The 27,662-nt window shown below is 42.6% G+C and overlaps 1 protein-coding gene across 1 annotated transcript; it reads left to right on the forward strand.

Moving 5' to 3' along the window:
* Nucleotides 1-27,405, forward strand: OAF (out at first homolog). The gene is made up of 4 exons (XM_044669643.1): nt 1-561; nt 24,529-24,663; nt 25,517-25,697; nt 26,282-27,405. The coding sequence occupies exons 1-4, from the start codon at nt 313-315 to the stop codon at nt 26,557-26,559; spliced, it is 843 nt and encodes a 280-aa protein (XP_044525578.1). The 5' UTR covers nt 1-312; the 3' UTR covers nt 26,560-27,405.
* Nucleotides 27,406-27,662: the final 257 nt, after the last annotated feature.

Raw genomic sequence — 27,662 nt, forward strand, 5'->3', positions numbered from 1 at the left:
TGGGGCGAGATTGGCCAACCGACCATGCCCTGGGGGCTCCCGCTCTGATCCCCGGCGCGGCTTCTCTGCTCTGGCAGCATTCCCAGGCTCAGCCCATGTGCCCGGCTCGTACCGCTGGATAGAGACAGAGCCCCCTCCGGGGTCCCGCTGTCCCTTCCCTGCCCCCAGCTCCAAACTTGGTACCAACTTCAGCCAAAGTTTGGCAACTCCTCCTCCCCTGACTCCTTCCCCCGACCCGTGCGTCGGGGGTGAGGAGGGGGCCCACGGGGCTGAGAAGGGGAGCGGCGGGCTCCGCTTCTTCTGCCCCCGGGGATGCGCTCCCTCGGGCTCAGAGTCCCGCATCCTCCCCAGCTGTTACTGCTGCTGCTGCTGCTGATTCCTGGATTGCAGGCGCCCGCCGCGGGGTCCTCGGGGCTGTCCGAGCTGAAGGTCAGAGTGCGGCTGCCAGATGGCCAGGTGACGGAGGAGAGCCTGCAGGCTGACAGTGATGCGGACTGCATCAGCCTGGAGCTGCATAAACCCGACGGGACCCTCATCTCTTTTACTGCAGACTTCAAGAGGGTGAGGGATCAGCCCCAGAACTACCTCATTCTGACCTGGGCCTCTTTCTCACTCACTTCATCTCCCCTCTTCTCCTTCTTGAGCGCAAACCCGTTCTTTCCTGCTTCAACTTCCTTCCCCTAACTCCAACACAAACACATTCCCTCCAGAGGTTGCAGAAACAGATTTCTTCCTTCTCTCTAGACCTCCAGAACCACTCATCCATTATAACACCCACCCACCCCCATCCCTTCCTTCAGTACCAAGGGGATGGGGTGGTAAAATCGTAAGCAGAAGATCAGAGTTCCAACTCTGGTTCTGCCTCAGCTTAACTATTTAACATCTTAACTTTAATCTCTCAGAGTCTCAGTTTCTTCATCTGTAAAATGAGGGAGTTGTACTACAAGATCTCTGGTCCTTTCCAGAACTAAATTTCTCTGACTAAATCGGAATGGGTAAGGAATCAAATCAAGCAATGGACAAGGAATAAGGATGGGGGAGGGAGGAGGAGACTGAGCAGACCATTGCTGGTCTGAATATACCATTTATTAGGTCTATGACTTTAGACAAGGCTGTTCCTTGACTTTATTCATAGGAGTAGACAACACTCTTATTTTGTTCTGAGCTTTAATGCTGCCAGCTAGTACACCTGGGAAGAAAGTCCCAGACTTTGTCCCTTTTCCCTGTAGAAGAAGCATTCCCTTTTTTTCTATCAAGGAGAAACATTGGCAAGCCATACTACCATCAGTTTTCTTGCCCTGGGGTTGAAAACCCCTTGGTACTGTATTAGGACAAGAGGCCGGCTTGAATTGGGAGTTGGGGGAAGGAAGGGGGGATAAAGACTGGCATAGACTGACCAAGCCTTTAAATTGAAAAAAATTGGGATTTGGCAGGAAAGAAATTAGTCAGCTTAGATGTTGTGGTGAGTATTTAATCCTAGCCAGGCAGGAATCCTAAACAAAAATAAAAAGAGTCAAATGTGAGGTTCCCTCTGACTTTTTGCCCACCCCATCTGGCATGGATTCAGGAGGTGATGTGATGAGAGGCTGGGAATCTTAAAACATCTCTCCTGACCCCTCCTCAAGCCATGCACCATGGGACTAGCTGTGTGGAATAAAGCCCTTTTGGAACCCTATCAGTACTTGAGTGGTGGGATAGAAGCGTTACCTAGGTGTTAGTAATGACCTGGTCTAGGATATGGAAAGGCCAGGCATCCTCAGTGGCGCTGCAGACTTGTTAGAAGTGGGAAAAGTCAGGCCAGTTTCCCCTTTCGCACTTCCTTTTTGGAGAAAATCCTGGGGACGGCAAGCCCCAGAGCATTCTGCTTGGAAGAAGTGGGACCTCTCTGGAGAAACAATAACCCTCCTTCTCAGTCATTTGTTCAGTTCTGACTCCAAGCCTTCCTCCACCCCATGGACCAGCCCCAAAGGGCTGTTGTAGCCCTCATGGTAGCCTCCTCTCATCCCTTGGAACTAGCTTCCCCATTACTTTTTCACTGAGATCCCAGGAGCAGGAATGCTAGAGAGAGGCTTTTCCCTACATAGTGGGAGCCCACTGTTCCCTATAGCGGTCTGGTCTTGAGGAAGGCGCAGGAGCCGAGGTGAAAGGGGGCGGGATGGGGAAGCTGGGCCTAGTTTTTACAACCTCTAGCTGCTGCCAACACTTAATCTTTTTACTGCTTTGCCCTGGAGGGAAGGGAGAGGAGAGGCCTGGAGAGTGGAGGGAGTGGGGGTGGTGGCTGAGGCTAGAGAAATGGGATGGGAGCAGGGGGCAGGGAATTGGGGGGAGTAACCTAGAGAGCCCAGGCGGCCCAGCTGCAGAGTCCATTTGAATTTAGCTTGTTTAACCCCTGATGTGCTGTATCCTCTAAGCCTGGGCCTTGCTATCCAGGTTTTCAAAGTCTGTTTTGCAAGTAAGCCTCTGACCCAGAGATAGGTGCTTCATAAACTTGGCAACTCCAGTTTCATTAGGAAGTAAGGGAATTTGGAATGAAGGGGACCAAAGTGAGGAACTGAACTTTCTCTTACTAAGGCAGACCTTAGTGGTGCTAGTGGTGGAAGCCCAGGATTTTCCCCACCCCTGCCCATTGGCTATGGAAGTATGTTTACTTTGGACTCTGTCCCTTGAAACTGAATGGTTGACTTTTTCTTTGGATTTATTGCCTATTTGGTTCTCTATGAGTCTCTAGCCCCTTGCTTCTTTTTTTTTGGGGGGGGGGTAGAGGAGGGTGGAAGGGGTATCAAAGTACTGTTCACTAGAAAGTTCTATCCAAGGGAAATTGTTTTATCTGATGGAAAAACAAGAAGGGTATTTGGGTTTTGTTGTGTATACACACCTTTTTGGAATATGTGTTTCAGATTGGCCACACTGCTTCGAAACAATGGAGTTAGGAACTTGATTGTGTTTTATGGTGAACCACTGAAAATAGCATCTTCCTTTCCCTTTAGTTGTGGCCAGAGAGGCTTGAGTGTTTGACTGAAGGTCAACAGGCAAAGTCAGCAACTAAGGTTAGAAGAACTTGGAGTTAGTCTAATCTCACCCTGATACTTTAGCCCCACCAAAACATCAGAGAGAACACTTTCTTTGCCAAACTATCTTCTTATTCATTAGGTTTAACTCCAGAAACTCCCCTGGATTATTGGCATCATGGCATTGTAAGGCACAGGCCTTAGTATAGTGAACCCAATTTTCTGTTTTCTTCTGACTGCTTCCTGGCCCAGAAAAGGCCCTTCTAGCTGCCAGAACCACTGTGTTTACCTACAAGACATTCCATAATTTTTTTTCTTTTGCCTTCTGCCTTAGAATTGACCAGTTCCAAGGCAGAAGAGCAGTAAAGTCTAGACAACTGGAGTTAAATAACTTGTCCAGGGTCACATAGCTAGGAAGTATCCAAGGTCAAATTTGAACTCAGGACCTTCCTTCTCCAGGCCTGGCTCTCAATCCACTGAACCACCTAGTGGTCCCTTCTAAAATTAGAATACCTTTATTCAAATACTATTTTCAATGCCTCATGATGATATCGAAGTAATATGGGGTCTCAAGGGCTATGTCAATGGAGCAGTTTGGCCAACCTAGAAAAACCTGAGAATATAGATCTTATGATATATGGACCATCACTAATGGTCCATAATGGCTTATCACCAGAAGGGTAGCAATTGGGGAATGATTTTTTTCTCGCACCAGTTCATGAAATTTTGACTGAAGTATTGAGGAAGATTATAGATCTTTGGCTGTATTAAAACATGAGTCTCATAATCATCACATTATATATAAGCTTTGGGGTAAAGTGGAAAGAGCTGGTTTGGAGTCAAAAGACCTTTGTTCAAATACTGGTTCTATCACTTGCTGCTTGTATGACTTGTGAAAGTCACTGAACCTCTATCTGGATCTTAGGTTCATCAGTTAGAAAATGAATGGTTCGAAAAGAGCCAGATGACCTCCAAGGTCCTGTCCAGCTTTAGTCCAGTGATTCTATGAACATTTAGATCCTGTATATAGTAAACATGACCAACTACTATGTGACATACCCCAGAATTTATGCAATAATCATCATTGTACTATATCTTAGAATCAATATAATCTTCATTATTGTTCCTTTATCATGGGTAACCTGGAATGACAAGGAAGATAAGGCTGGGTCCTATGCTCCAGGTCCAAAGTATAAGGACTGTGCAAAGAGTACTTGGATTTATAGTTAGAGGACCTGTATTTTAACTTTTCCTCTACTACTTGCTATCTGTATGATCTTAGGCAAATCACTTAACTTCTCTTTTCCTTGGTTTCCTCCATATGTAAAATGAAGGGGTTAAAGTAGGTCCTTTTCAGCCCTAAATCTATGATTCAGTGAAAGAACTGAATGAATATTCAACAGTGGATCTGAAGAAAAATGAAATGTCCTCTTTCTTATTTCTCTATTATTGTTTGGTTCTCTTAGGAACTTGAGGGTTATCACAATATAGTGGTTGGAATGTTGGACTTTTGAGTCAGGAAGTTGTTGTTCAGTTATTTTCAGTCATAACCCCTTTGGGGGTTTTCTTGGCAAAGATACTAGAGTGGATTCCTATTTACTTCAGTGCATTTTATAGAAGAGGAATTTGGGGCAAATGGGGTTAAGTGACTTGCCCAGAGTCACATAGCTAGTTATTGCCCATGAGGTCAGATTTTAACTTGGGTCTTCCTGTCTCCAGGCATCTATCCATTGTGATACCTAGCTGCCCTGGAGTCAGGAAGACCTCCATTGAAATCCCATCTCAGACACTTACTTACTCAGACACTTATGATTCTAGGTAAATAATTTAAAACCTTTGTGCCTCAGATTCCTCATCTGTAAAGTGATGTTATTGGACTCCATGGCCTCACATCTTAGAAGTCATGGTATCCCTTCTAGTTCTAAATACATGATCCTAGGGTCCTTACTGCTGACTGCAGGCTGATGTTGGTGTTCTCTGAGCCTAGTGATCAAGGAAGTTCAGTATAAGAAAGACTTTTCTTTTTTAATTTTTCCCCATGGTTACATGATTCTTATTGTCTCTCTCCTCTCTTCTGTCTCCCTGTCCCAGAGTTGACAAGTAATTTCACTGGGGTCTGCATATATAATCACTCATATCCTATCTCCATGTTATTCATTTTTGTAATAGAATAATCTTTTGAAACCAAAACCCCAAATCCTATACCCACATAAACAAGTGATAGATCATGTTTTCTTCTGGATTTTTTCTCCTACAGTTCTTTCTCTAGATGTGGATAGCATTCTTTCTCATGAGTCCTTCAGCATTGTGCTGGATCATTGCATTGCTATTAGTAGCAGAATCAATCACATTTGATCATCCCACAGTGTTTCAGTTACTCTGTATAATGATCTCCTGTCTGCTTATTTCACTCCACATCAGTTAATATAGGTAGAAAGAAGTAGAATGGATGGTCTTAGGAAGTAGTAAGTTTCAAAGCTTTTCAGTCAAAAAGTGAATGACTGACCACTTGTCCCAAGGTGCTTTAGAGAAGATTAATGCTTTGGGTATTAGTTAGATTAGATGACTTCTGAGGTCTCTTCCAACATAAAGATTCCATGGCTTTGACATCTTAATTTAGAGTGATCTCTTTCTTTTCTCTTATGACTGTGGAAGGAAAGTAGAATGGTGAGAATGGAGATTAGAGAGACCATTAAAGTTGGTTATAACAGGAGGAAGATGATCAGACTGGTGAGATGACTCAAAACTATATCATATGGGGGCAGCTGGGTAGCTCAGTGGATTGAGAGTCAGGCCTAGAGACAGGTGGTCCTAGGTTCAAATCCGACTTCAGACACTTCCCAGTTGTGTGGCCCTGGGCAAGTCACTTGACCCCCATTGCCCACCCTTACCTCTCTTACACCTAAGAGCCAATGCACAGAAGTTAAGGGTTAAAAAAAAACAACAACTATATCATATGAGTATTGGAAGGAGGGACTAGGAATATTTAACCCAAAGTAAATTTAGAGAGGAGATGAATAGCCCTTAAGTATATTAAGACCATCAAAGCAAAGAGAAACTTGATTTATGAGGCTTGGCCCCAGAGGACAGAATCAGTAGGCTGAAGCTACAGGGAGGGAGATTTCAAGTCAAAAGATAGGAAGCCTTCCAAAGAATTTGAGTTGTCCAAAAATGCATAGGATACCTCCCTCTGTAGATCTTCAAGGAGAGATTGGATTAAACAATTGTTGAGAATATTTAGAAGGGATTCCTGCTTAGTCATGAGTTGGACTGGATGAACTTGGATGGTAAGATCATAGGATTAGAGCTGTGCTTCCCTCTGCATGCGACAAAAATACACATTACTTGTGGGTAGGGTCAACATAAATTGTATATAGTCAAAGCCTATAGGTAAAATTGTCCTACACACACACACACACACACACACACACACACACACACACACACACACACAGAGTAATCTTCATATAAAGAACCTATAGGATTTGAGCCTTAAATCCTTTCTGTGCAATAATTCCAACTCATAATGTATACATTCCTTATAATAACCCTCTTATGTAATCAGACTCATATGTGTGTGTGTAATTATATACACATCTAATAATCCATACTTCATAACAGGTATATCCTCAGGCCTCCAACTCATCTTTTTCCTGTAAATCCTTTGCAGGCTCTTGGCTTCCCTATCTTCCCTTCCTTCCCCTCCAAAGGGGCAATGGGACTAGCTGCTGGCAAGGGGAAGAGTCATGTCCCAGCTTGGTTAACTGGACAAGGATGGGTGGGATAGAAGCAAGGGAGTTGCATAATTGGGGAAGGATTCATTGGGATTCTAAAAGGTGGTTCTTGAGACCAACTGGCTAAAGAAACAGGAAGTGAAGCCAAAGTCAAAAGCAACAAATGGCACATCACTTAGGCCAGCTTAAAGATAGGGTCTGTTAAGTGACTCAAGGAGACTGAAATTTATTGGGTCTTTATTAACCTTATCTTGTATACTGGGAAGAGATCAGAGAAAGGAGGCGCAAATGATCCAGGGAGTTCTGACTGATGGGAAAGGGTTGGAAAATCCAGGAAATAATCTAAATAGAAATAATAGAAACATCAAGAGAACTAGCTAGATGGTACCTAAGGTTATTTCTTTTTTTTTCTTTTTTTTTAACCCTTACCTTCCATCTTAGAGTCAATACTGTGTATTGGCTCCAAGGCAGAAGAGTGGTAAGAATAGGCAATGGGGGTCAAGTGACTTGCCCAGGGTCACACAGCTTGGAAGTGTCTGAGGCCAGATTTGAACCTAGGACCTCCCATCTCTAGGCCTGGTTCTCACTCCACTGAGCTACCCAACTGCCCTCCTAAGGTTATTTCTGATTCTGATGCCCTGTGAATCTAGGAATTGAAAATGAATATAATTAAAACTGTATCCAAGTTTATAGGGGGTGCAAAATCATATTACATATTAAGGTTAGTAGAAGAGATATCTTGGAGTTTAGGGGGGTGTGTGTGTGTGTGTGTGTGTGTGTGTGTGTTTGGTAGATAGTTCCTCCACTTTCCCTCTCAACTATGGCAACCTGTATATGGTAAATTAACAATGAGGCAGGCTATATGAAGAGCATGGCCCTGGGCTCCCAATTATAAAACCTTCAATTTAGAACTAGAAGGGGCCTTAGAAGGCATAAATCACCCACTTCTCATTTTACAGACAAAGACAACAAGATTCAGAGAAGTTAAGTGATTTGCCCAAGGTCAGACAGAAGTCAAGGGGCAGAATTGAGATTTGAGCCCAGATTTCAGGGAGCTGCCTCTAGGCAAGATGACAGAGCTTGGTGGATAGAGCAATGGGCATAGAGTCAGGAAGAACTGAATTCAAAAGTGGCCTAAAACGCCAACTGTGTGAACCTGGGCAAGTCATTTGATCTGTGTTTGCCTCAGTTTCTTCATCCATAAGATGGGGATAATAACAATATCTATCTCCCAAGGTGGTTGTAAGGATGAAGTGAGATAATATTCATAAAGCAGGATAGTACCTGGCACTTAGCAGAATCTATATAAATGTTTTTTTTTGTGTGTGTTTATTCCCCTCTTACATCAGCTTAAAGAACAGTTCCAGTCCTTCACTTCCTGGAAACCTTCCTTCATTTTTTCCCAGTCTAAAACTCTCCCCTTTCTTTGAACCAAGCAGATACTTGGTTCTATACTGCCTTGCCCCTTTCGCCAACCATTTTCCCTCTAAGAGTCCTTAAACAGACTATGACCTCTGATACCCTGTCTTCTTTATCTCCTACCACCTAAACAGCATCACTGCTGAGGACCAATCTATGCACTTAAAGGGTACTCAGAATGGACTCCATTCATTAGCACTTTCTTCTCTCTCCACTGTCCCTAGGATACAGAATCCAGGGTTGGCAGTCAGCATATATAAAGAGAAAAAGGGATCTACCCAGTTTCCCCCAAAGAATAATCATCAGGCTTAGCATGGCAAAATCTTTAATCCCGTTATTGCTATAATTCCCAAGGGTTAATTTTGGGAAACCTCCAGTGGCTGGTCTTTGGTCCCAGCCCTACACAGGGCAGTGAGATCCAGTTGCTTTTTCTCTGGAACTTGGCAGTCATTGTTTCTACTACCACACCCTGATGTGCCCTTCTCCACCCCCAACCCCTCTCCAAACCTGGAGTGAACAGGTTATTAACAACTCTTCCTGGTTCAAGCACTGGGGCATTTGCTGCTGGAGGCAAAGTGGGTGGTGGGTGGCAGGTACTGGTGGAAGAGAAAGCAACTTATGCACAATACTGCAAATCATAAAGAGGCCATATTGCTTCCAAGACTGGAGAAAGGCAAGGTAGAAGTCTGGTGGAGTTATGCATCTTTATAGCTTGGTTTTCTTCAGCATCCTTCAGATTTCTCCCTCTCTCAGATCAAGTGATTATTGATTTAGAACCATAAGGGGGCTCAAAGATCATTTAGTCCACCCCCTCTTATTTTACAGATAAGGAAACAGAGACTCTGAGAGAGGAAGGGACTTGCCATGGGTAATATGAGAGATGAGATTACAACCTAGGTCCTCTGACTTGAGATCTAGCAACCTTTCCACTGTAGCAAGGGAGAGACCTTCCAGCAATAATTATTGATAGTCCTGTTCCCGGCCCATGTGATGTCACCCCTTTGTGATGTTTAGCACTCAGGGCATTTGACCAAACTATAATTAAGGTATTTTGCCCCATCAACTTTTGCAGAGAAGCTGGAACAGTTTTTCAATCAATCAAGTAGTTAGTGAGCTTCTTCTTTATCCAGGAAGGACATTGTACTAGGTATAGTTACAGAATCTCAGAGTCAAAAGAGGCCACAGCAGCCACACCCCCAACATCTGTCTAACCAGGAATCCCCTCTGCAATTCCATGGAACCCAAACCTGCCTCTGAAGCTTCCCCATCTCCCTTGCTTCTAGTTCTAACTTCAGGGAAAATAGATTAGATTCACAATATGGAAGACTTTGAATGCCAGACTAAAGAAATAAAACTTGCTCCTATAAACAAATTTATTTCCTCCCTTTCCTTCTCTTCCTTCCTTCCCTCCTCTCCCCCCTTTCTCCTTCCCTCTCTTCTTCTCCTCCACCTCTTTCCCTTCCTCCTTTCCTACCACCCTTCCTTCCTTCTTATTCCCATATATCTTCCTCCTCTCTATCACTTTCATTCCATTCCATTTCAATAAATATTTTCTGAGTGCTTAATATGTGAAAGTAACTATGTTCATCACTGGGGACATCAAGATAAAACAAAAGTGCCTGTCCTCCAGGAGCTTATATTCTATTGGAGAGATCCAACATGTAAAAAGGCACATATGAATAGAAGGCAATTTGAAAAGACAAGGAGGGCAATAACAACTGAAGTGAATCTGGGAATCTCTAATGGGAAATGATGCCTGAGCTGAGCCAGAAGGAAAGTAAAGATGATGGAATACCTTCCAGACATGGCTACCTATGCAAAGGCATGAAGATGAAATGCCCAGCTCAGGAAAGAGCTAGAGGAGAGTTTGGCTGGAAAAGGGAAAGAGTAAGGCAGAATCTTGTGAAATATGCTTAGAAAAATAGGTTGCAGCCAAATGTGATAGGCTTTAAAATGCCAGGCAAAAGAGTTATCCAAAAGCAATAGGAAGCTACTGAAGGTTGAGGGGCAGAGGAATGACATGGATCAAACCCCTCTAAGGTTTAGGAAGATTATTTTGGCAGATAGATTTTTTTTAACCCTTACCTTCCGTCTTGGAGTTAATACTGTGTATTGGCTCCAAGACAGAAGAATGGTAAGGGCTAGGCAATGGGGGTCAAGTGACTTGCCCAGGGTCACACAGCTGGGAAGTGTCTGAGGCCAGATTTGAACCTAGGACCTCCCGTCTCTAGGCCTGGCTCTCAATCCACTGAGCAACCCAGCTGCCCCCGGCAGATAGATTTTTTTAAAAAGATAATACTATTAACAGAGAAACCAAGTAGAGAAGTCTATTGCAATGGTACAAGTGAGAGACAATGAACTAGGTTGATGGTTGTGTGAGTCAAGAGAAGGAGTCAGATAAGAGACATTTTGAAGGTAAAATAGATAGGTTTAAGCAACTGGCTGGATATGGAGAATGTGAGAAAGGAATGGAATTAAGAATAACTATAGGGGGCAGTTGGGTGGCTTAGTGGATTGAGAGTCAAGCAAAGTTGTGAGGTCCTGGGTTAAAATCTGGCCTTAGACACTTCCTAGCTGTGTGACCCTGGGCAAGTCACTTAGCCCCCCATTGCCTAGCCCTTACCACTCTTTTGCCTTGGAACCAATACAGAGTATTGATTCTAAGATGGAAGATAAGGGTTTTAAAAAATAAAAGAATAACTATAAAGCTACGAAGTCAAATAACGGGGAAGATAGTGGTCCCCACAAAAGAAATAGGGATGTTTGATATACCCCAAATCCCAAGGATAGAATATACTCCCTCCATCTCTGTCTGCTTTGTCGTTACTATTCATTCATGTCCTATTCTTCATGACTCCATTTGGAGTTTTCTTGCTAAAGATACTAGAGTAGTTTGCCATTTCCTTTTGCAACTCATTTTTTTAAAAATACCTTTACCTTCTGACCAAGGCAGAACTGCAGGACTAGGAAAATGAGATCAAATGACTTGCCTGAGATCACACAGGTAGGAAGCATCTGAGGCCAGATTTGAGCCCTGGTCATCCCAACTCCAGGTCTGACTCTCTATCCACTGAGCCACCTAGCTGCTCCCTCCAGCTCATTTTACAGAAGAGAAAACTGAGGCAAACATGGTTAAGCAACTTGGCCAGGATCACATAGTAAATAAGTATCCAAGGCTGAATTCGAACAAAGGAAGATGAGTCTTCCTGACTTAAGGCCTGGTACTCCATCCAATATACCACCCAGCTGCCCAAAGTCAAGAAGACTTGCATTTAATCCCTACTTCGACATTTAGGAGCTGTGACCCTAAGCAAGTCATTTAACTTCTTTCTTCCTCATTTTGTTCATCTGTAAAATTGAGATAATAATAGCACTACTTCCCAAAGTTGCTGTGTAGATCAAATGAGATAATATATGTAAAGCACTACATAAACCTTAAAGCACTCTATAACTGCTAATTGTGATAAATTGATATTCCTAAAGCACAGGTCAGATGACATTATTCCCCTTCTCAGGAAGCTTTAATGTCTCTCTATTCGCTTTATGGTAAAATACAAGTTTTTCTCTTTATCATTTAAAGCCCTTCACAATTTGACTCTAAATTCTTTGCAGGCTAATTTTTGTTACTTCCCCTCATACATTCTCTCTTCCAGCCAAATTACCCTACTTGCTGTCCCTACTCATGATATTCTATTTCCAAACTCTTTGTCTTTATACAAGCTGTCTCCCATGCCTGGAATGCTTTCTCTTATTGCCTGTGATTCATGGAAGCCTTCACTCCCTTCAAGGTTCAATTTAGCCATTCCCAAAGTGATAAATGGTCAAAGGATATAAACAGGAAGTTTTGGGAAGAAAAAAATCAAAGCTTCCAATGGTCATATAAAAAATGCTCCACTTAATAATTAAAGAAATACTTATTAAAACAACTCTGAGGTGCCACCTCACACCCATCAGATTGATAAGATAACAGAAGAGCAAAGTATCAAATACTACAGGGGATGGGGGAAATGCATTATTGTTGAAGCTGTGAATAAGTCCATTCATTCTATAGAATAATTTGGAACCATGCACAAAGAGTTATTAAAATGTGCATATCCTTTGATTCAGCAATATGGCTGCTAGGTCCATATCACAAAGAGATCAAAGAAAAAGCAAAAGGGCCCCTTGGTACAAGAATGTTTATAGCAGCTCTATTCATGGGGGCAGAGAATTGGAAACTAAGGAGATGCCTATCATTTGGGAAATGACTAAACAAGTTGTGGAATGTGATTGTAATGGAGTACTTTTATGCTATAAGAAATGATTAACAGGTTTTTTCAAAAAACTTGAGAAGATTTACATGAACTGATGAGAAGCAAAATGAGCAGAACCAGGAGAATATTATATACAGTATCAGTAATATTGTAAAGAGGATAAATTGCAAAAGACCCAGCTACTCTGATCAATACCATGATCTACAACAAAAGTAGATTCCAAAGTACTCATCCATCTTCCAAAGTACTCATCCATCTTGAACAGAGAACTGATGAATTCAGAGTGCAGATGGTAGCATATTTTTCCCTCTTTATTTTTCTTACTTTTAAAAAATCACAACACAGCTTAAGGGGAATTTTTTTAAAGGCTCAGCTCAAGTTCCAACTCCTACATGAGACCTTTCCTATCACTCAGTTGTTAGTGCTTCCTGCCCACCAAAAAAAAAAAAAAAAAAAAAAAAAAAAAAAAAAAAAGCTTTTATAGTCACTTTATAGACATTTTGTATTGAAATATCTGTGTCTGTGTGATTTCCCCCTTATAAAATTCATGCTCCTTGCAGGCAAGAACTTCGTTTTATTTTCTTTGTATGCCCAGCAGCTGGCACCATGTTTGGCATATAATAAATGACCAATAATTGCTTATTCAATTGAATAAAAAATTGTACTAGATGATTATTAAGGTATCTTACAGTTCTAACATTCAGGGATCTATGGACCAAGGAATGAGAACAAGAAAGAGCCAAGAAAAGGAAGTTTTGTGAAAAATCAGAGGAGGAGAAAGTAGTAAGGATAAGGTGGTCAAGCATGCCAGATGTTACAGAAAGGTCATAGCAGATGTTGACTGAGAAACGACCATTGTCTTTGACAGTTATGAGGTCAATGGTGACTTTAGGAGTTACATCTTTATTTTTTTTTTAACCCTTACCTTACAATACTATGTATTGGTTTCAAAGTAGAAGAATGATTAAAGGCTAGGCATTGGGGGTTAAGTGAAAGTTAGGAAGGGTCTGAGGCCAAATTTGAACCCAGGACATCCCATCTCTAGACCTGGCTTTCAACCACCTTGCTGCCCCGAATCTCCTTTTTCTGCTCCATTCTCAGGAATCATTTGGTTCATACTTTAGGACGGTGAGAGATTGGTTAGCTCAACAAATTGTCAGATTTGCCTGACTGGAAATTTTCTTATTATTTCAATAGAGACTGCAGGGAGGCTCCATGCTGGGAATTTGGGCAAGGGAGAAAAGTGGAGGCCTTAATCTGGGAAGCCCTGAGTCAGCAAGACAATAGGGCATAATTGATCCACATAAAGCCCTACATTGTTTGACAAAGAAGTCTGGACATAGTGACCTTTGGGATTTGGCTGACAGAGCACTGGTGGGTTGGGGGGAGGGGAAGGTCTCCAGAGGCCAGGGGGCACCCCTCCAGGCCCTTGTCTCTGAAACACCACTCATCCTGGCACAGCCCCTTACAAAGAGCCTCTGTCCAGGGTAAGACTGCCCAGAGGATGTGTGGACATTTCTGCTTTGAGTTGATTAGCTACTTCTTTGTGATGGGGAATAACCTGACGTAGACACTTATCCTAGTGTCCTGGCATCTTCAGAAGAATGATCTGTCCTAAACCTCACCCCCATCTCTTCTGAAAGAAGCTGAGCAGAACTATCTGAGAAGATGTCTCGGTGTTCTTCAACTCACTGACAGCCACCCCATCGCTCAATGAATCCAATGTGTCTCTTAAGTCTGCCTGTAGCTGCCCTTGGGAGTTTAACCTCTTTCCTTTCTCTCAACACCCAGTTAGGCTGACTAGAGTGATCTACCCCAAGAGAGGCCCCTGACCATCCTACCCCTCCAGCCTCTAAAGCAACCCCAGTCCAGAGAAGAGTGAATAAATATTTAGATTGGCTCCACTCTAGCACAGAAATCACAAGCTCCAGTGTGATGGGAAGGAGCCCAAGACAGGAAAGAAGATTCCCAGGGGAAAAGAACTGCTGCTAAGGACCTGGAAGGGAATGGGGAAGAGGGAGAGGGGAAGGAAAGCTGAACTACATGCATGGTGGGGGCTTGGCATGATGATTCCAAGCCCACCCCAGCATTCAGGATGCATATATACACATATACCCCAAGATGGAGTGTAGCAAGTTAAGTTGGGCTGCCATTCCAAGCACCCCATTTCTATGTGATACTCCTTTACTATTTCAAGAACGTGATTGTGAGGTGGCGCATCTGTGGTGGACAGACCCTGTTTCCAGCTGTAGTCTATCAGAATGAGTTTTCTGGAGGACTGTGTCTGGTATGGATTTGAGAAAGGAGTAATGGATTGGATAAGTGGGTAGCTCTGAGCAAGGGGAGGTGATAGGAGGGGGCAATAGCAGAGAATGGGAGGGACAAGTGAAGAGACTGAGATCTGCTTAACTGGAACTAGAGAAAGAGATGTGTGAGTGAGTTTTTGAGTGTAAAAGAAAAAGCAAATGAGAAAGAAAGTATTTGGGAGCACCTGGGGCTATTTGAGAAGGAAGATGGAAAAGTGAGAGCATCAAAGAGGAGGGAGAATGTTTGTATGAGGAGACCATGAGAGAAAAAATATTTGAGAATATCTAAAGGTATTTGAAAGGATCTGTAATTGAAATAAACTTTTTAAAAAAATAAGGTACTTCATAAGAGAGAATGCATATGAGAGACAGAAGTTAAATGAGACTTTGAGATAGAGACCGCATGTGACAAACTGTCTAAAGTTGTATGTGTAAGAACAAGGGGCAGCAACTGGCACAGAGTAGGACTGGAATTAGGAAGACCTGAGTTAAAATCTAGGCTCAGACATTTATTAACTGTGTAACCCTGGACAAGTCACGTAGCTCTGTTTGCCTTATTTTGCTCATCTGTAAAATGAGCTAGAGGAAGAAATGGCAAACTACTCCAGTATCTGCCAAGAAAACCCCAAATGGGGTCACAAAGAGTCTGAAAAGACTGAAAAACAACATGTGTATGAGACATATGTGAACCAGGCCTTGAAAGAACTTGTGCTCTGAGAGAATATGAAAAGACAGAGATCATCTGTAGGAGTTTGAGAAAGACCCTTTATAGGGCTATTAATGGGAATGCAGTTAGGAGAAAGATTGTGGGAAATGTGGGAAAGTTTCCATGTCAGATTATGTGTATGTGAGAGCTGGTAGATAAGTGTGAATTTCTCTCCCTTCCTTGCAGAGGTAGGGATGGGGGCATTATGGTGGGGAACACTATATAGACCATCAAATTTAGCTATTGTATTGGTTAGTTTTACTGAACTACTTTTTTTATACCCTCTTTGCTTTTATTGTTTATTTAAAAAGATGATGATGGATAGCTCTCTGGCCTGGGTGGGAGGGAAATATTGAAAGATGAAGGTGACATAAAAGCAAAAGATATCAATAAAAAAGTGTAGGTGTGTATAGGAGAGATAGAAAAACACAGACAGTAAGTCTGTGTGTGTGTGTGTGTGTGTGTGTGTGTGTGTGTGTGTGGACAGTGAATAAATCAATCAGTTCTGTGAAAAGGCTTACCTAGAGCATTGCTTCTAGTCCAGTGATGGTGAACCTTTTAGAGACCTTAGAGACCGAGTGCCCAAACTGCAACCTTCATGCCACATATGAGCCCCACCACCACCACCTTACCCTAGACAGGGGAAAGAGAAAGCATCCCATTGGGCTGCTGGGCAGAGGGGTGGGTGATAGGAGAAATGTCCTCAGGCATGCATGGAGAAGGGGAGGGGAGCAGCTCCCTCTGGCACACTCCAGCAGGTTTGCCAACATAGTCTAAATAGAAAAGAGCCTCCGTGCAGAAAAGCAGGAAGAGGCTACTCCATGCCCTTAGCAAGTTCATTTGAAGCCTGAGAAGACTTTGGCTCAGAGCTGGAAGAGATGAGAAAGCTTCTCCCTACACCAGGAGTCTGAGATCAATCCACAGAAACTTCTGCTTCAGGGCATGAAGAGATAGCAGGACAGGATGTAATAGCAGTTGGGAGACCACCATTTCAGGCTTCAGGGAAAGCACTAGATGGCCAACAGCAAGGAAGAGATCAAGAAGGAGCCTTCTTCATGGCTACTAGAGTGATCTGAGCCTACTTACCCTCTAGCAAAATGGTGTTGCTGAATGTATGGGAAAATTAGGAATATTGTTGAACTGTAAATTCAGCAGTGGGTTTGGGGAAAGTCTACATGACTAGAATGGGAAGGAATGGTTCCCATTCAAGAGAGATGGCAGAGCCTAACCTTTAACACACAGGGTTTAGAATCATTAGCAGAGTGATGGGTATCCCTATCTATAACAAACAAAAGGGGGGAAGGGCATTGTGCTGTGGAAAGACTTCAACTTTAGGATGCAACTGAGCATAATGGAAAAAAAAATGTACTTGGAGTTCATATGCCAACTCTGACACTTAATAGTTGTATTACCTAGTGCTTACATCTGAATCTGTTTCTTTATCTTTAAAAATTAGGCTAAAAACACTTGCTCTGCCTTCTTGCCAGAATTATATGCAGAGTGCTTTGTAAACCTTAAAACACCATTCAAATCAGAGTTATTGGTATTGGACACCTATGTTCTCATCTTTGGACCATGGACTCACTGGAAACTTGGCCATGTTGATTAGCTTCTGAAGATCTATAATGAAGACAAAGGTCACATGAGCAAATCAGATGTTGGGCGCCGCTGGGTGGCTCAGTAGATGGAGAGTCAGGTCCAGAGATGGGAGGTCCTGGTTTCAAATCTGGCCTCAGACACTTCCCATCTGTGTGACCCTGGGCAAGTCACTTAACCCCCATTGTCTAGCCCTTACCATGTTTCTGCCTTAGAACCAATATGCAGTATTGCATTGTATTGTATATAGGTAAGGGTTTAAAAAAATTCAGTTGTTTTGGTTATTTTTATATCCCTTCCAAAGGACATAGTGAGGAGTTCTATTGGCAAAGAGAAGGTAGGAAGGGGGTGAAGGATGTATTGAATATTGCATTGATCTGAATTCTGATGTCTCTTAGTGTTTTCCTTTACAATACTGTATAAATTGTTTTTGTGGTTCTGTTTATTGAATCCTGTATCAGTTCATACAAGTTAACCCAAGTTCCTCTGAATTCTTCATATTGATTATTTCTCATACCACAATAATAGTCAATTATATTCATATGCCATAATTTGATGAGCCTTTCTCCTTTTTGATGGGGATCCCCTTACACCACCCCCTCCATCTTTGACTTCTTTGGAATATATGTTCATTAGTAGTATTGTGGGGATAGAAGAGTATATACAGGTTCTAGTATGGTTCCAAATTTTTTGCCCAGAAAGGTTAAACAAATTCTCAGCACCACAGTAGTATAGTATTATACATGCCTTCCCACCACCCCTCTAGCATTTATCATTTTCTATTTTCCTCATCTTTGCCAAGCTTATGGATGAAGATGAAACATTAGAATTGTTTTCATTTTAATTTCTCTTATTATATGTAACTTGTAGCATTCTTAGTAGACAGTTTGCCTTCCTTCTTTTGAGAAACATTAATATTCTTTGACTGCTTATCTCCTGGGAAATGTCTCTTGTTCATAAAATCTCAATTCATGATTTCCCTCTCTAAATCTATCCCTTTTGTAAGTATTTTGGATAGCAGACTGTATCTGATTTTTTATGTGAAGATTTTTTTCCGGAATCAATAGCTTCTTTTCTTATTTGAGAGCATTTTGTCCCTGCAAAAACTCCTGAATTTTGGTCATCAAAATGGGCTGTTTTATCTTCCTGATCTCTGGTATCCCTGGTTGGGTTAAGAATTTTCCCCTGATGTTGTGTGGTATGCCTCCCTGTAATGTTTTAAAATCATGTGATCTTTTCATTTAGGTTGTATGTTCATTTGGAGCTTATTATAGTATGTGGTATAAGCTGTTGTTCTAAACCTAATTACTTTCAAATTGCTTTCCATTTTCCCCAATAGTTCTTGTAGATTAGGGAGTCTTTGGCCTCACAGCTGTTTTTCTTCTTGGATTCATCAAACACAAGGCGCCTATGTTCAGTTGCTTCTAGGTCTTGTCTGTCTAGTCTGTTCCACTGGTGGAACTCTTTGAACTCAATGGAACTCATTGAACTCTTCTGTTTTTATAACTGGCATGAAAAAAATTTGATAATTATTTCGCTTCATGTGCTTTGAACTTTTGAGAATCAAAAGCAGCAGAAATGTGGAGCGGTGCTATTTCTGTAAGGAACCATATGTCTTGGTATGGTCTGCAGGGACTCCATTAGAATCTGGGGGCCTGGATTCAAATCTCATTTGACCTACATGACCTCAATCAAGTTATTCAACATTTTTGAACCTCTGTTATTCATCTATGACATGAGGAGCTGAATGAGATCATCTTTAATGTTCCTTTTGGTTCTAAATCTATAATATACCCACCATTGCCATTTAACATAATTTAAACCAGTGATTCCCAAAGTGGGCGCCACCACCCCCTGTGGGGTGCTGCAGCGATCTAGGGGTGCAGTGATGGCCACAGGTGCATTTATCTTTCCTATTAATTGCTATTAAAATTTTTAAAAATTAATTTCCAGGGGGCTAAGTAATATTTTTTCTGGAAAGGGGGCAGTAGGCCGAAAAAGTTTGGGAACCACTGGTTTAAACTATTATATCAACAGATGAGTGCTGAGCCCAGGGGAGCTAAGATGCTTGCTCCCTGAGGAACCCATTTGGACCAAATCCAGACCAGATTAAAGCATAGTTGCAAAAGAAGAGTTATCTTTCTTGACATCTCTTTACATCCCTACCCTGGGAGTCCTAGGAAAGAACATTTAAAGTTTAGGTGTGGTTCTTCTCTATATGGTCTTCCCTCCTAAAAGGGATTATTAGAAAGGTACTTAAAGTACAATATATATCAGGTATAGGACAGGCTTTTTTTTCCTCCTAAAGAATGCCTAAAAAAAGAAAATGCCTAAAACACAAAAGATTCATAAGCTCCCATTGAAAAAGACTTAAAACATCCTCTTCATTGACCTGGTAACTATTTTAATCATTGCTGAGCTTCTCATCTTTCCCAGTCTTTCCCAGTTATACAAAATCCACATGCTTCTTCTGTTCTGGAGATGGCTGGAAATGATTGGTTAAAGAGAGCTAACTGAATTTTCATACCATGCAGGCAGGCCCTCCTTACAGATAGAAACTAATAAACTATCTGCTATATTCTGAAGATAGCCACACACACACACACACACACACACACACACACACACACACACACACACACANCTGAAGATAGACACACACACACACACACACACACACACACACACACACACACACACATTCTTCTCCTATCAGTTATTACCTGGCATGAGCTTCAGTGGCTATTTCCCTCTGAAGCAGCCCTGGGAAATCCCCATCAGGGAGGAAGTTGGAAGCCCTGTGGGAGGTTGGGAACCAAGCAATCTCTTCATCCAGTTAAATATTTTCTGTGTCCCTGGGGTCCTTCTGAAATCAATACTAGTGGTGGTTGGAAAAAGTCATGAGGGAGAAGGGTGGGAAAGTCAGAGGGAAGGAGATGCTTCAGAAACAGGCCAGGATGATGGGGCTTATATTCCAAACTTATCTCCCTTAAAGGCAGAAACTGCCCTGTTCTTCCAAGGGGAATCAATGGGTTCCCTTGGGGAGAAAGGAGAAAAGAGAATTGGGTCCAATGTTGGGAGAGGCTTAGGAAAGGGAATGGAATTAGAATAAGGAAAATATTCTTCTCTCTGAAGAGTCTCTCATTTTGGGGGTCTCTCATCTTCTTCAGATTCCTTATTCCAAGTACTTAATTGGGAAATTATTCAAAATACTCAATCTATACTTAATAGGAATTTATAAGCTCTTCTTGGAGATAGAAGTTCTGAGTTGAAGTCCAGTCCTGACATTTATTTACTGTGTCACCTTGATCAAGTTATTTAACCTCTCTGAGCCTCAGTTTCCTCATCTGTAAAAGGAGGTTATACACACTCCTACCTTCTGGAGTTGCTGTGAGCAGTATGTTTTATAAATCTTAAAGTACTATGCAAATATGAGATTATTAATATTTACAGAACTTAAATTAAATTTATATTAAAATTTACAGAACAATAGAGAACATAAAGATTGAAGATTATATAGGCAATAACATTAGGGATTTATAACTTAGATTAGAGCTAAGGAAAGAAAAGGCCAATTGCCCTAAAAAATGTCATTGCAGCCTCAGCAGAGTCCTAAGGGGCTAACGTTTTCTGCCAATGTTGTTAGCAAAATGGGAGAAAAAGACAATTTCATTTTTTACTTTGCACTTTCTAATCGAAAATTTATTTGATGCCTATTAGGGGCCAGAAAGGATGGATGATATCACAAAGAGATGTGGCCAGTCCATATTCCCTGTACCTCAGCTGATTTGAATTGCATTCAAAGCACTGTAAAAAATGCTATAAATACATTTAGAAGAGTTATTTTTAAAGGGAAGGAGCTGAAATTAATGCTGAGATGGATTTTTGATACCACTTGGCATATCCTTCTGGCTCAAGTCTAAGGATAGGAAATCTGGCTCTGGGTTCACCTGGCAAGAGATGAGCCCTGGAAATGAAATCTGGCCATCTCAAGTGCCTTGCCCCTGGTTGCCATTCCAGCTGACCTGAATGGAGAGAGAGAGAGAGAGAGAGAGAGAGAGAGAGAGAGAGAGAGAGAGAGAGAGAGAGAGAGAGAGAGAAAGATCAGATGGCTCAGACTGGCTGGACAGGGAGATTCCAGGAGCTAGTTATCAGAGAAAGGATTTCCTGTTGAGAGGAGGCCAGGATAAGCTTCAGTTCTGATTCACCTTCCTCTCAGGTCTTCAGGATCATGAGGAACTTGGAGCCTTTCCTTCTGTATGGGAGAGGTTGTCTTGGTTAAGGATGTTTTGGGAGGGGGTGGGGGAAGTGAGGGAACCCTGACTGGCCATCAGTTTCACCATCTTAAAAACTAATTTAAAAAAATCGTGCTCTTACATTCCCAGGGACATTGTGAAGTTAAAAGTAGCTTAGAAGCAAACAGCACTATAGAAATAAATTAGGATTCAGTGGTTTGCAGAAATTGTTTCTTTCTTCACCCACCCACTGACATTTCCTATAGAATCATCATTAGCAATAATTTTCAAGGGCATGCTAGGTAGAAAAGGCACTGTAGGATGGAATGGGAAAGCATTTATTAAGTATTTACTACGTGCCACACAAGCACTAGAAATAAAAATAGAAAAATGAAAGGTCCTACTCTCAAAGAGTTCATGTTCTAATTAGAGAAAGCAACATTAGTGGGAGGAGACCTTAGCTGTAGCGGCTACAAAGACCCCGTGGTCCTTAGGATATAGCAGAGGGATGAACAGGAAGACCCAGGGATGGGCCCTATCGATGGCAATCAATGTGAGTGGCCACATCCACCCAGTATCTAGAGGCCTGGAGAAGCCCATGCCCACAACTGTTGGTGCAGGGTGAGCTTGGAGGGATCTGAGCAGGAAGCAGACTGAGGCATTGGAAGAAGGGCATAGAGTTAGGGAAAAGAGATATAGTCTTATAAAATATAAGCCTTCAGGGAAATTATGGTCAATAATAATAATAGCAAGTGTATATATAATATAAAGATTATATATACTTATATAAAAATTATATATTATATAAAGATTATATGATATATGCNCATTAGTGGGAGGAGACCTTAGCTGTAGCGGCTACAAAGACCCCATGGTCCTTAGGATATAGCAGAGGGATGAACAGGAAGACCCAGGGATGGGCCCTATTGATGGCAATCAATGTGAGTGGCCACATCCACCCAGTATCTAGAGGCCTGGAGAAGCCCATGCCCACAATTGTTGGTGCAGGGTGAGCTTGGAGGGATCTGAGCAGGAAGCAGACTGAGGCATTGGAAGAAGGGCATAGAGTTAGGGAAAAGAGATATAGTCTTATAAAATATAAGCCTTCAGGGAAATTATGGTCAGTAATAATAATAGCAAGTGTATATATAATATAAAGATTATATATACTTATATAAAAATTATATATTATATAAAGATTGTATGATATATGCTATATGTAATACATATATGCTCCATGTAATGAATAATATTAAATATATTATACATAAATAAAATAATAAAAAATAATAAAATTACTAGGAGCTATTAGGTGATGCAGTGAATAGAATACTGGTTATGAATTCAGTAAGACTAATTTTTTGAATTCAAATCTACCTTCAGATTCTTCCTAGCTATGTGACCCTGGGCAAGTCACTTAACTGTTTGACTCATTTTCTATAAAATGAACTGGAAAAGGAAATGATAGATTATTCCAGGATCTTTGCCAAGAAAACCCAAAATAAGGACACATAGAGTCAGACTGAACAATGACAACAAAAACAACTAACATTTATACAGCATTTTAAGGTTTGCAAAGCACTTAAAAAATACCATCTCATTTTACTCTGAACAACAACCCCATAAGGTAAGGTATTATTATCCCCATTTTGCAAATGGAGAAACTGAAGTAGATGGAGGTTAAATGACTTACCCAAAAGTCACTCAGCTAGCAAGTGTTTGAGGCTAGATTTGAACTGGAGTCTTTTTGACCACAGGGCAACGTTGAACAGTGGGGAAGAGCACCAGACTTGGAGTCAGAGAACTTAGGTTCAAACCCTGCCTCCAGTGGTTACTACCAATGTGACCCTGGGTCCATTGCTTAACATCCCTGGATCTCACTTTCCTCATCTCTAAGCTTGGACCAAAGGACCTCTAAGGTCCCTTCTAACTCCTCCTAATCCTGTGAATCCCATGTGCTAAAAGTCAGATCAATGACACACACGAGATGTCAGAAGAGTTCAGAAATGAGGCCTCAGCAGGGATTTGGAAAATATCCCATGCTTCATGGATGAGGTGGACCTGAATTGGGCCTTGAAGAATGACCAAATTGAGAGGAATAGAGGAGGAGATGCCAACCAAGCATGAACACTGACATGGAGGCCAGAAAGCATGTGATATATTTGGAGAAAATAAGCCAGTTTGGCTAGGAGAGAAGGGTTTATATAAGAAAATAGTTGCTGTCAAGGCTGAAAAGGTGAATTGGAGCTAATTATTGAAACCTCTAGTGCCAAACTAAGAAGTTTATACTAGCTGCAATAGGAGAGCCCCCACCCTTTGCTCTGCCCCCTTTTTTCTACCTGCTATCCTGACTCACAATTCAGACCAGGAATTGGTAACAGGAAGAAGCTCTTGCCCTGTTGTGAATGCCATTAACAGTCCTGTCTGGAAAAGGGGAAATAGAAGGGAAAGGAAATTTATACTAGCCATGTCTCTTAAGTAACTGGCTCTCATTATCACAGGGGCGGAAGGAAAGCAGCAGCTGCAATACCTGCCCATCTCTGCCCTTAAAATCCTGTCTTGCCCTTTGCCTAAGACACCCAGCCTTCTCTTCACCCTGTAGCTGCAAGGAGCAGGATGACAGAGGGAGGTGGAGAACCCAATCCTGGAGTAAAATAAATGTTTGTTGAGTGAATGAATTCACTATGAATAATTGATACTCAGATAATTGAAAGTTATAGAGTCATAGAATTTTAGCACTAGCAGGGACCTTAGAGATGGTTTCAATGATGGAATGTAACATACTTGGAAAATGAAATATTTTCTTCTGGTAGAAGCTTTGCCCTCTTAAATGATTTCATTGGAGAAACTAAGACTGAGAAGCCTGTGGCATGATCTGACCCAGGAGGATCTAGAGTACTTGGAAGTGGTGGGTTTTTTTTTTCCTTTTTTTTAAAAATTCTTGTTTTAAATGGAATTTGCCTGGATGGGTACATCCTATACTAGTGCCTATTATAAACCCTCATTCCTCAGTAAACCGTTCCATAAATTGCTGTCATTAAAAAATTAATCACCTTTTGATCAAGCTAGTGATGAATCTCTTTTAGGACTTAGCTAGACTGTAGGAGGTTTCTGCCTTCTCTCTTGGCTGAGCTGGGGCCACTGTGTCCCCTGGGACATCCTTGTCCAGCCTTGGGATGGGTGCTCTCCTAGGGTAGCTGAGGATGTGGAAGATGGCCTCTACTGATCTTGACCTTTCTCTTCCCACTCTTTTCTTCCTCTCCTCATTCAGGATGTAAAGATCTTTCGAGCCCTGATCCTGGGTGAGCTGGAGAAAGGCCAGAGTCAGTTCCAGGCTCTCTGCTTCATTACAAGGCTACATCACAACGAGATCATTCCCAGTGAGGCTATGGCTAAACTTCGGCAAGTAAGTGGCCCAAATCCAGACTACCATAGCTCCATAACTAATTCCCCAACCTACCCTGGCCCTAATACCAAGAGCCCAGATCCATGACAATTCAACTCCCCACCTTGGCCCAAATCCATACCCACCAAACAGAGTCTCAGCTCTGCATCCCTCCCAGGCCTACCCCTGAAATTTACCCATATCCCCAAACCCTGGGACCCCAAATTTCTGCCTCAATCCAGTTTGTCCTATTACCCTACCCTCCATTTTCTCTATTAAACTAATAGACCTAGTACCAACCAAATGTCCATCCCTTTTTGAGCTTTCAAAATCCCAGGACTCTTCCCCCAAGCTCTTCTTTAGTCCTTAAGACCATACATGAGAATTTCCCCCACTGTCTCCTTACTCTTATACCACTGTCCACTTCCTTAGATTCAAAATGGAATGCTTCCCCAAGGCTATTCAGATATTGGGTGGGGGGCATTATGGAGTAAAAGAAAGGGGATAGGTATTATATCTCCCACCCTCTGACTCCATCAAAATGTCTTAAAAATCCCACTCGGGGCCCAATATATTGAAAACAGGTTCCTCTTGCTGGTGGCCAACCCACCTCACTTCTCTCTCCCTCCAAAACCCATTCAAGTCTAGGGGAAAGGAGAAAGAAGAAAGGAATAGCAAAAAAGAAGGGGCCACACTATCTCCTTGAACTCAGCCCCTGAAAGAAAGTTTGTACCCCAGAATTCCAAGTGTGGGAAATGAAGACTGTTGATAGTTGAGGCTTTTGAGAGAAGGCATACAAATTGTGTAAGGGAAAACGGACCACAAGTACATTTGCCCTACTTCCTCCCCTCCCCATCTCACCCATTCCCAACAGAAAAACCCTCGAGCAGTCCGTCAGGCGGAAGAGGTGCGGGGTCTGGAACAGCTCCACATGGACGTGGCAGTCAACTTCACCAAGGGAGCGTGGCTGAGCCCCCACATCCATAACGTGTGTGCCGAAGCTCGAGAGGCCATTTACACCCGAGAAGAGGACGCCAAGTTCTGGATGGAGAGAGGTCAGGCAGATAGCCTTTCCAGCATATGGACTCTGACCTTAGGGAACTCTCTAATAGACATAGAAATTCATGCAGAAAGACCAAGTACAAGGGCTAAGCAATGGAGGTTAATTGACTTGCCCAAGGTCACAGAACTGGGAGGTGTCTGAGGCCAGTTTTGAACTGACTCTTAATCCTGAGCCACCTAGCTGCCCCTTAAATAAAATAAAAAGAATTAGAAGACCCTCCCATGTTATAGATGAAGGCCAGAGAAGTGACAGAGCTGGGTTTCAATCTCAGTCTTCTGACACCCAGTCCAGGGCTCTTAAAATCTAGGCTTTCAGCTCAAGATCCAAGAGTTGGAATCTCCCTAACATAAAGGCCGTGGGTTAGTTTCTCCTCTCCTTGGATCAGGTCCTCTGGACTCCTAGCCGAGAGCGGGGTGGCCTGGGGCCTGGACAATGCCCAGTGTGGGCCAAGGCTTCAGGACCCAGCTCCAAAGTCATAAATGAGGACAGGAAAACAACCGAGGGTGGAGGGAGGCCTGAGAAGAGGAAGGTTCCTTTCCCATCCCTCTCATCTTTCTCCAACCCATTCTCCCACAGGTGTGGATGGCTCCATATTTGAAGCACTGCCATCACAGCCCGCTGACATCTCCAGCCTACGGCGCTGTAGGCATGTCGGGGACCGATGGAGACCTTGCCTCTGTCACTATGGGCTCAACTTAGCCTGGTATCCCTGCCTGCTCAAATACTGCCACAATCGGGAACCTAGCGGCCGCCTCTCCTCCTATAAGTGTGGCATTCGAAGCTGCCAAAAGAGCTATAATTTTGACTATTATGTGCCCCAAAAACAACTCTGCCTTTGGGACGAGGACACCTAGCCTGGGTGGGGGGCACTGAGCTGGGGAGGGGAGAGGTGAAGTGCTCCTCTCCTGGGAGCAGAGAAAGGGGCTACAAAGCCTCTCCTTTCCTCACTCATCCAGCTGGAACAATCTCAGGCCCCTTGCTCTTTGACTGTGAAAAGGGATGTGGCTAATATCAGGGTTAACTTAAGATCCATCACCCCTTCTCCTCTCCTTCCTCTTCTTTGGGAGAAGGGCAAGAACCCACTCTAGACCCCTCCCCTTTAACATTTTCAAGTAACCAAAATGTGACCATTTCTTTTATTTTACTCTTTGAAGGCTCACACCTTAAGAGGACCCTACCCTCCAGGGGGAAGAGAGGGGAAGTCTAATGAATTCCCTGTCTGCCCTGTCCCCCTCCCCCACACTCATTCCTCTCCCTCACTTAGAAGGAACTCATCCTGAAAGGGCTTCTGTTTGACACCCCCCACCCCAGCGAGAGAACTTCTGGGGCCATTTTCCCTCGACAGGCGTGGGGCAGGGGTTGTGGGTGACATCAATGAATTACTCAGAGGTACCAAGGGAAAGAGGGGTGACGGCTGGAGAGGATCACAAGCCATAGTCCTCACCCCTTAGAAAACCAGGGATATGGGTGGTGGGGAGGGGAGGGTGCTTAGATCCCCCCACAAACCCGCCCAACCACAGTGCCTTTATCCTCCAGATCAGGACCTGCCAAACCAGCAGCATTGCCAGCAATCGTTTTTTCCATTTCCTAAGATTATTTTTGTAAGGCTCTGGGGGGGCAGGGAAGGGGCAAATTCCAGATTTTTAATGCAAAGTATTTATCATTTGTACCAGAAATAAAAGAAGTTTTTACTTTATCAATATGACGGGTCTGACCACTTTGGAGTGGGGAGACTCCCATGTCACATATTGGACATAACATTGAACCAATGCTGCCCTCTGGTGCTCAGAGAATGCCATGCAGACCCTCGGCGGCTGAGCCAGAAAATACTATTTTAATTTGAATTGCTTTAAATTCATGTAACTTTATTATGAATTTTACAAATAGCAAATCTTTTTATTATTGCTTTTTATTAATTCCTACTGTGTGTCTGCCCTGAGCGAGGAGTTATAGAAGA

This window comes from Gracilinanus agilis, chromosome 3 (genome assembly GCF_016433145.1).
Source record: "Gracilinanus agilis isolate LMUSP501 chromosome 3, AgileGrace, whole genome shotgun sequence".
In the NCBI taxonomy this organism is placed as follows: Eukaryota; Metazoa; Chordata; class Mammalia; order Didelphimorphia; family Didelphidae; genus Gracilinanus; species Gracilinanus agilis.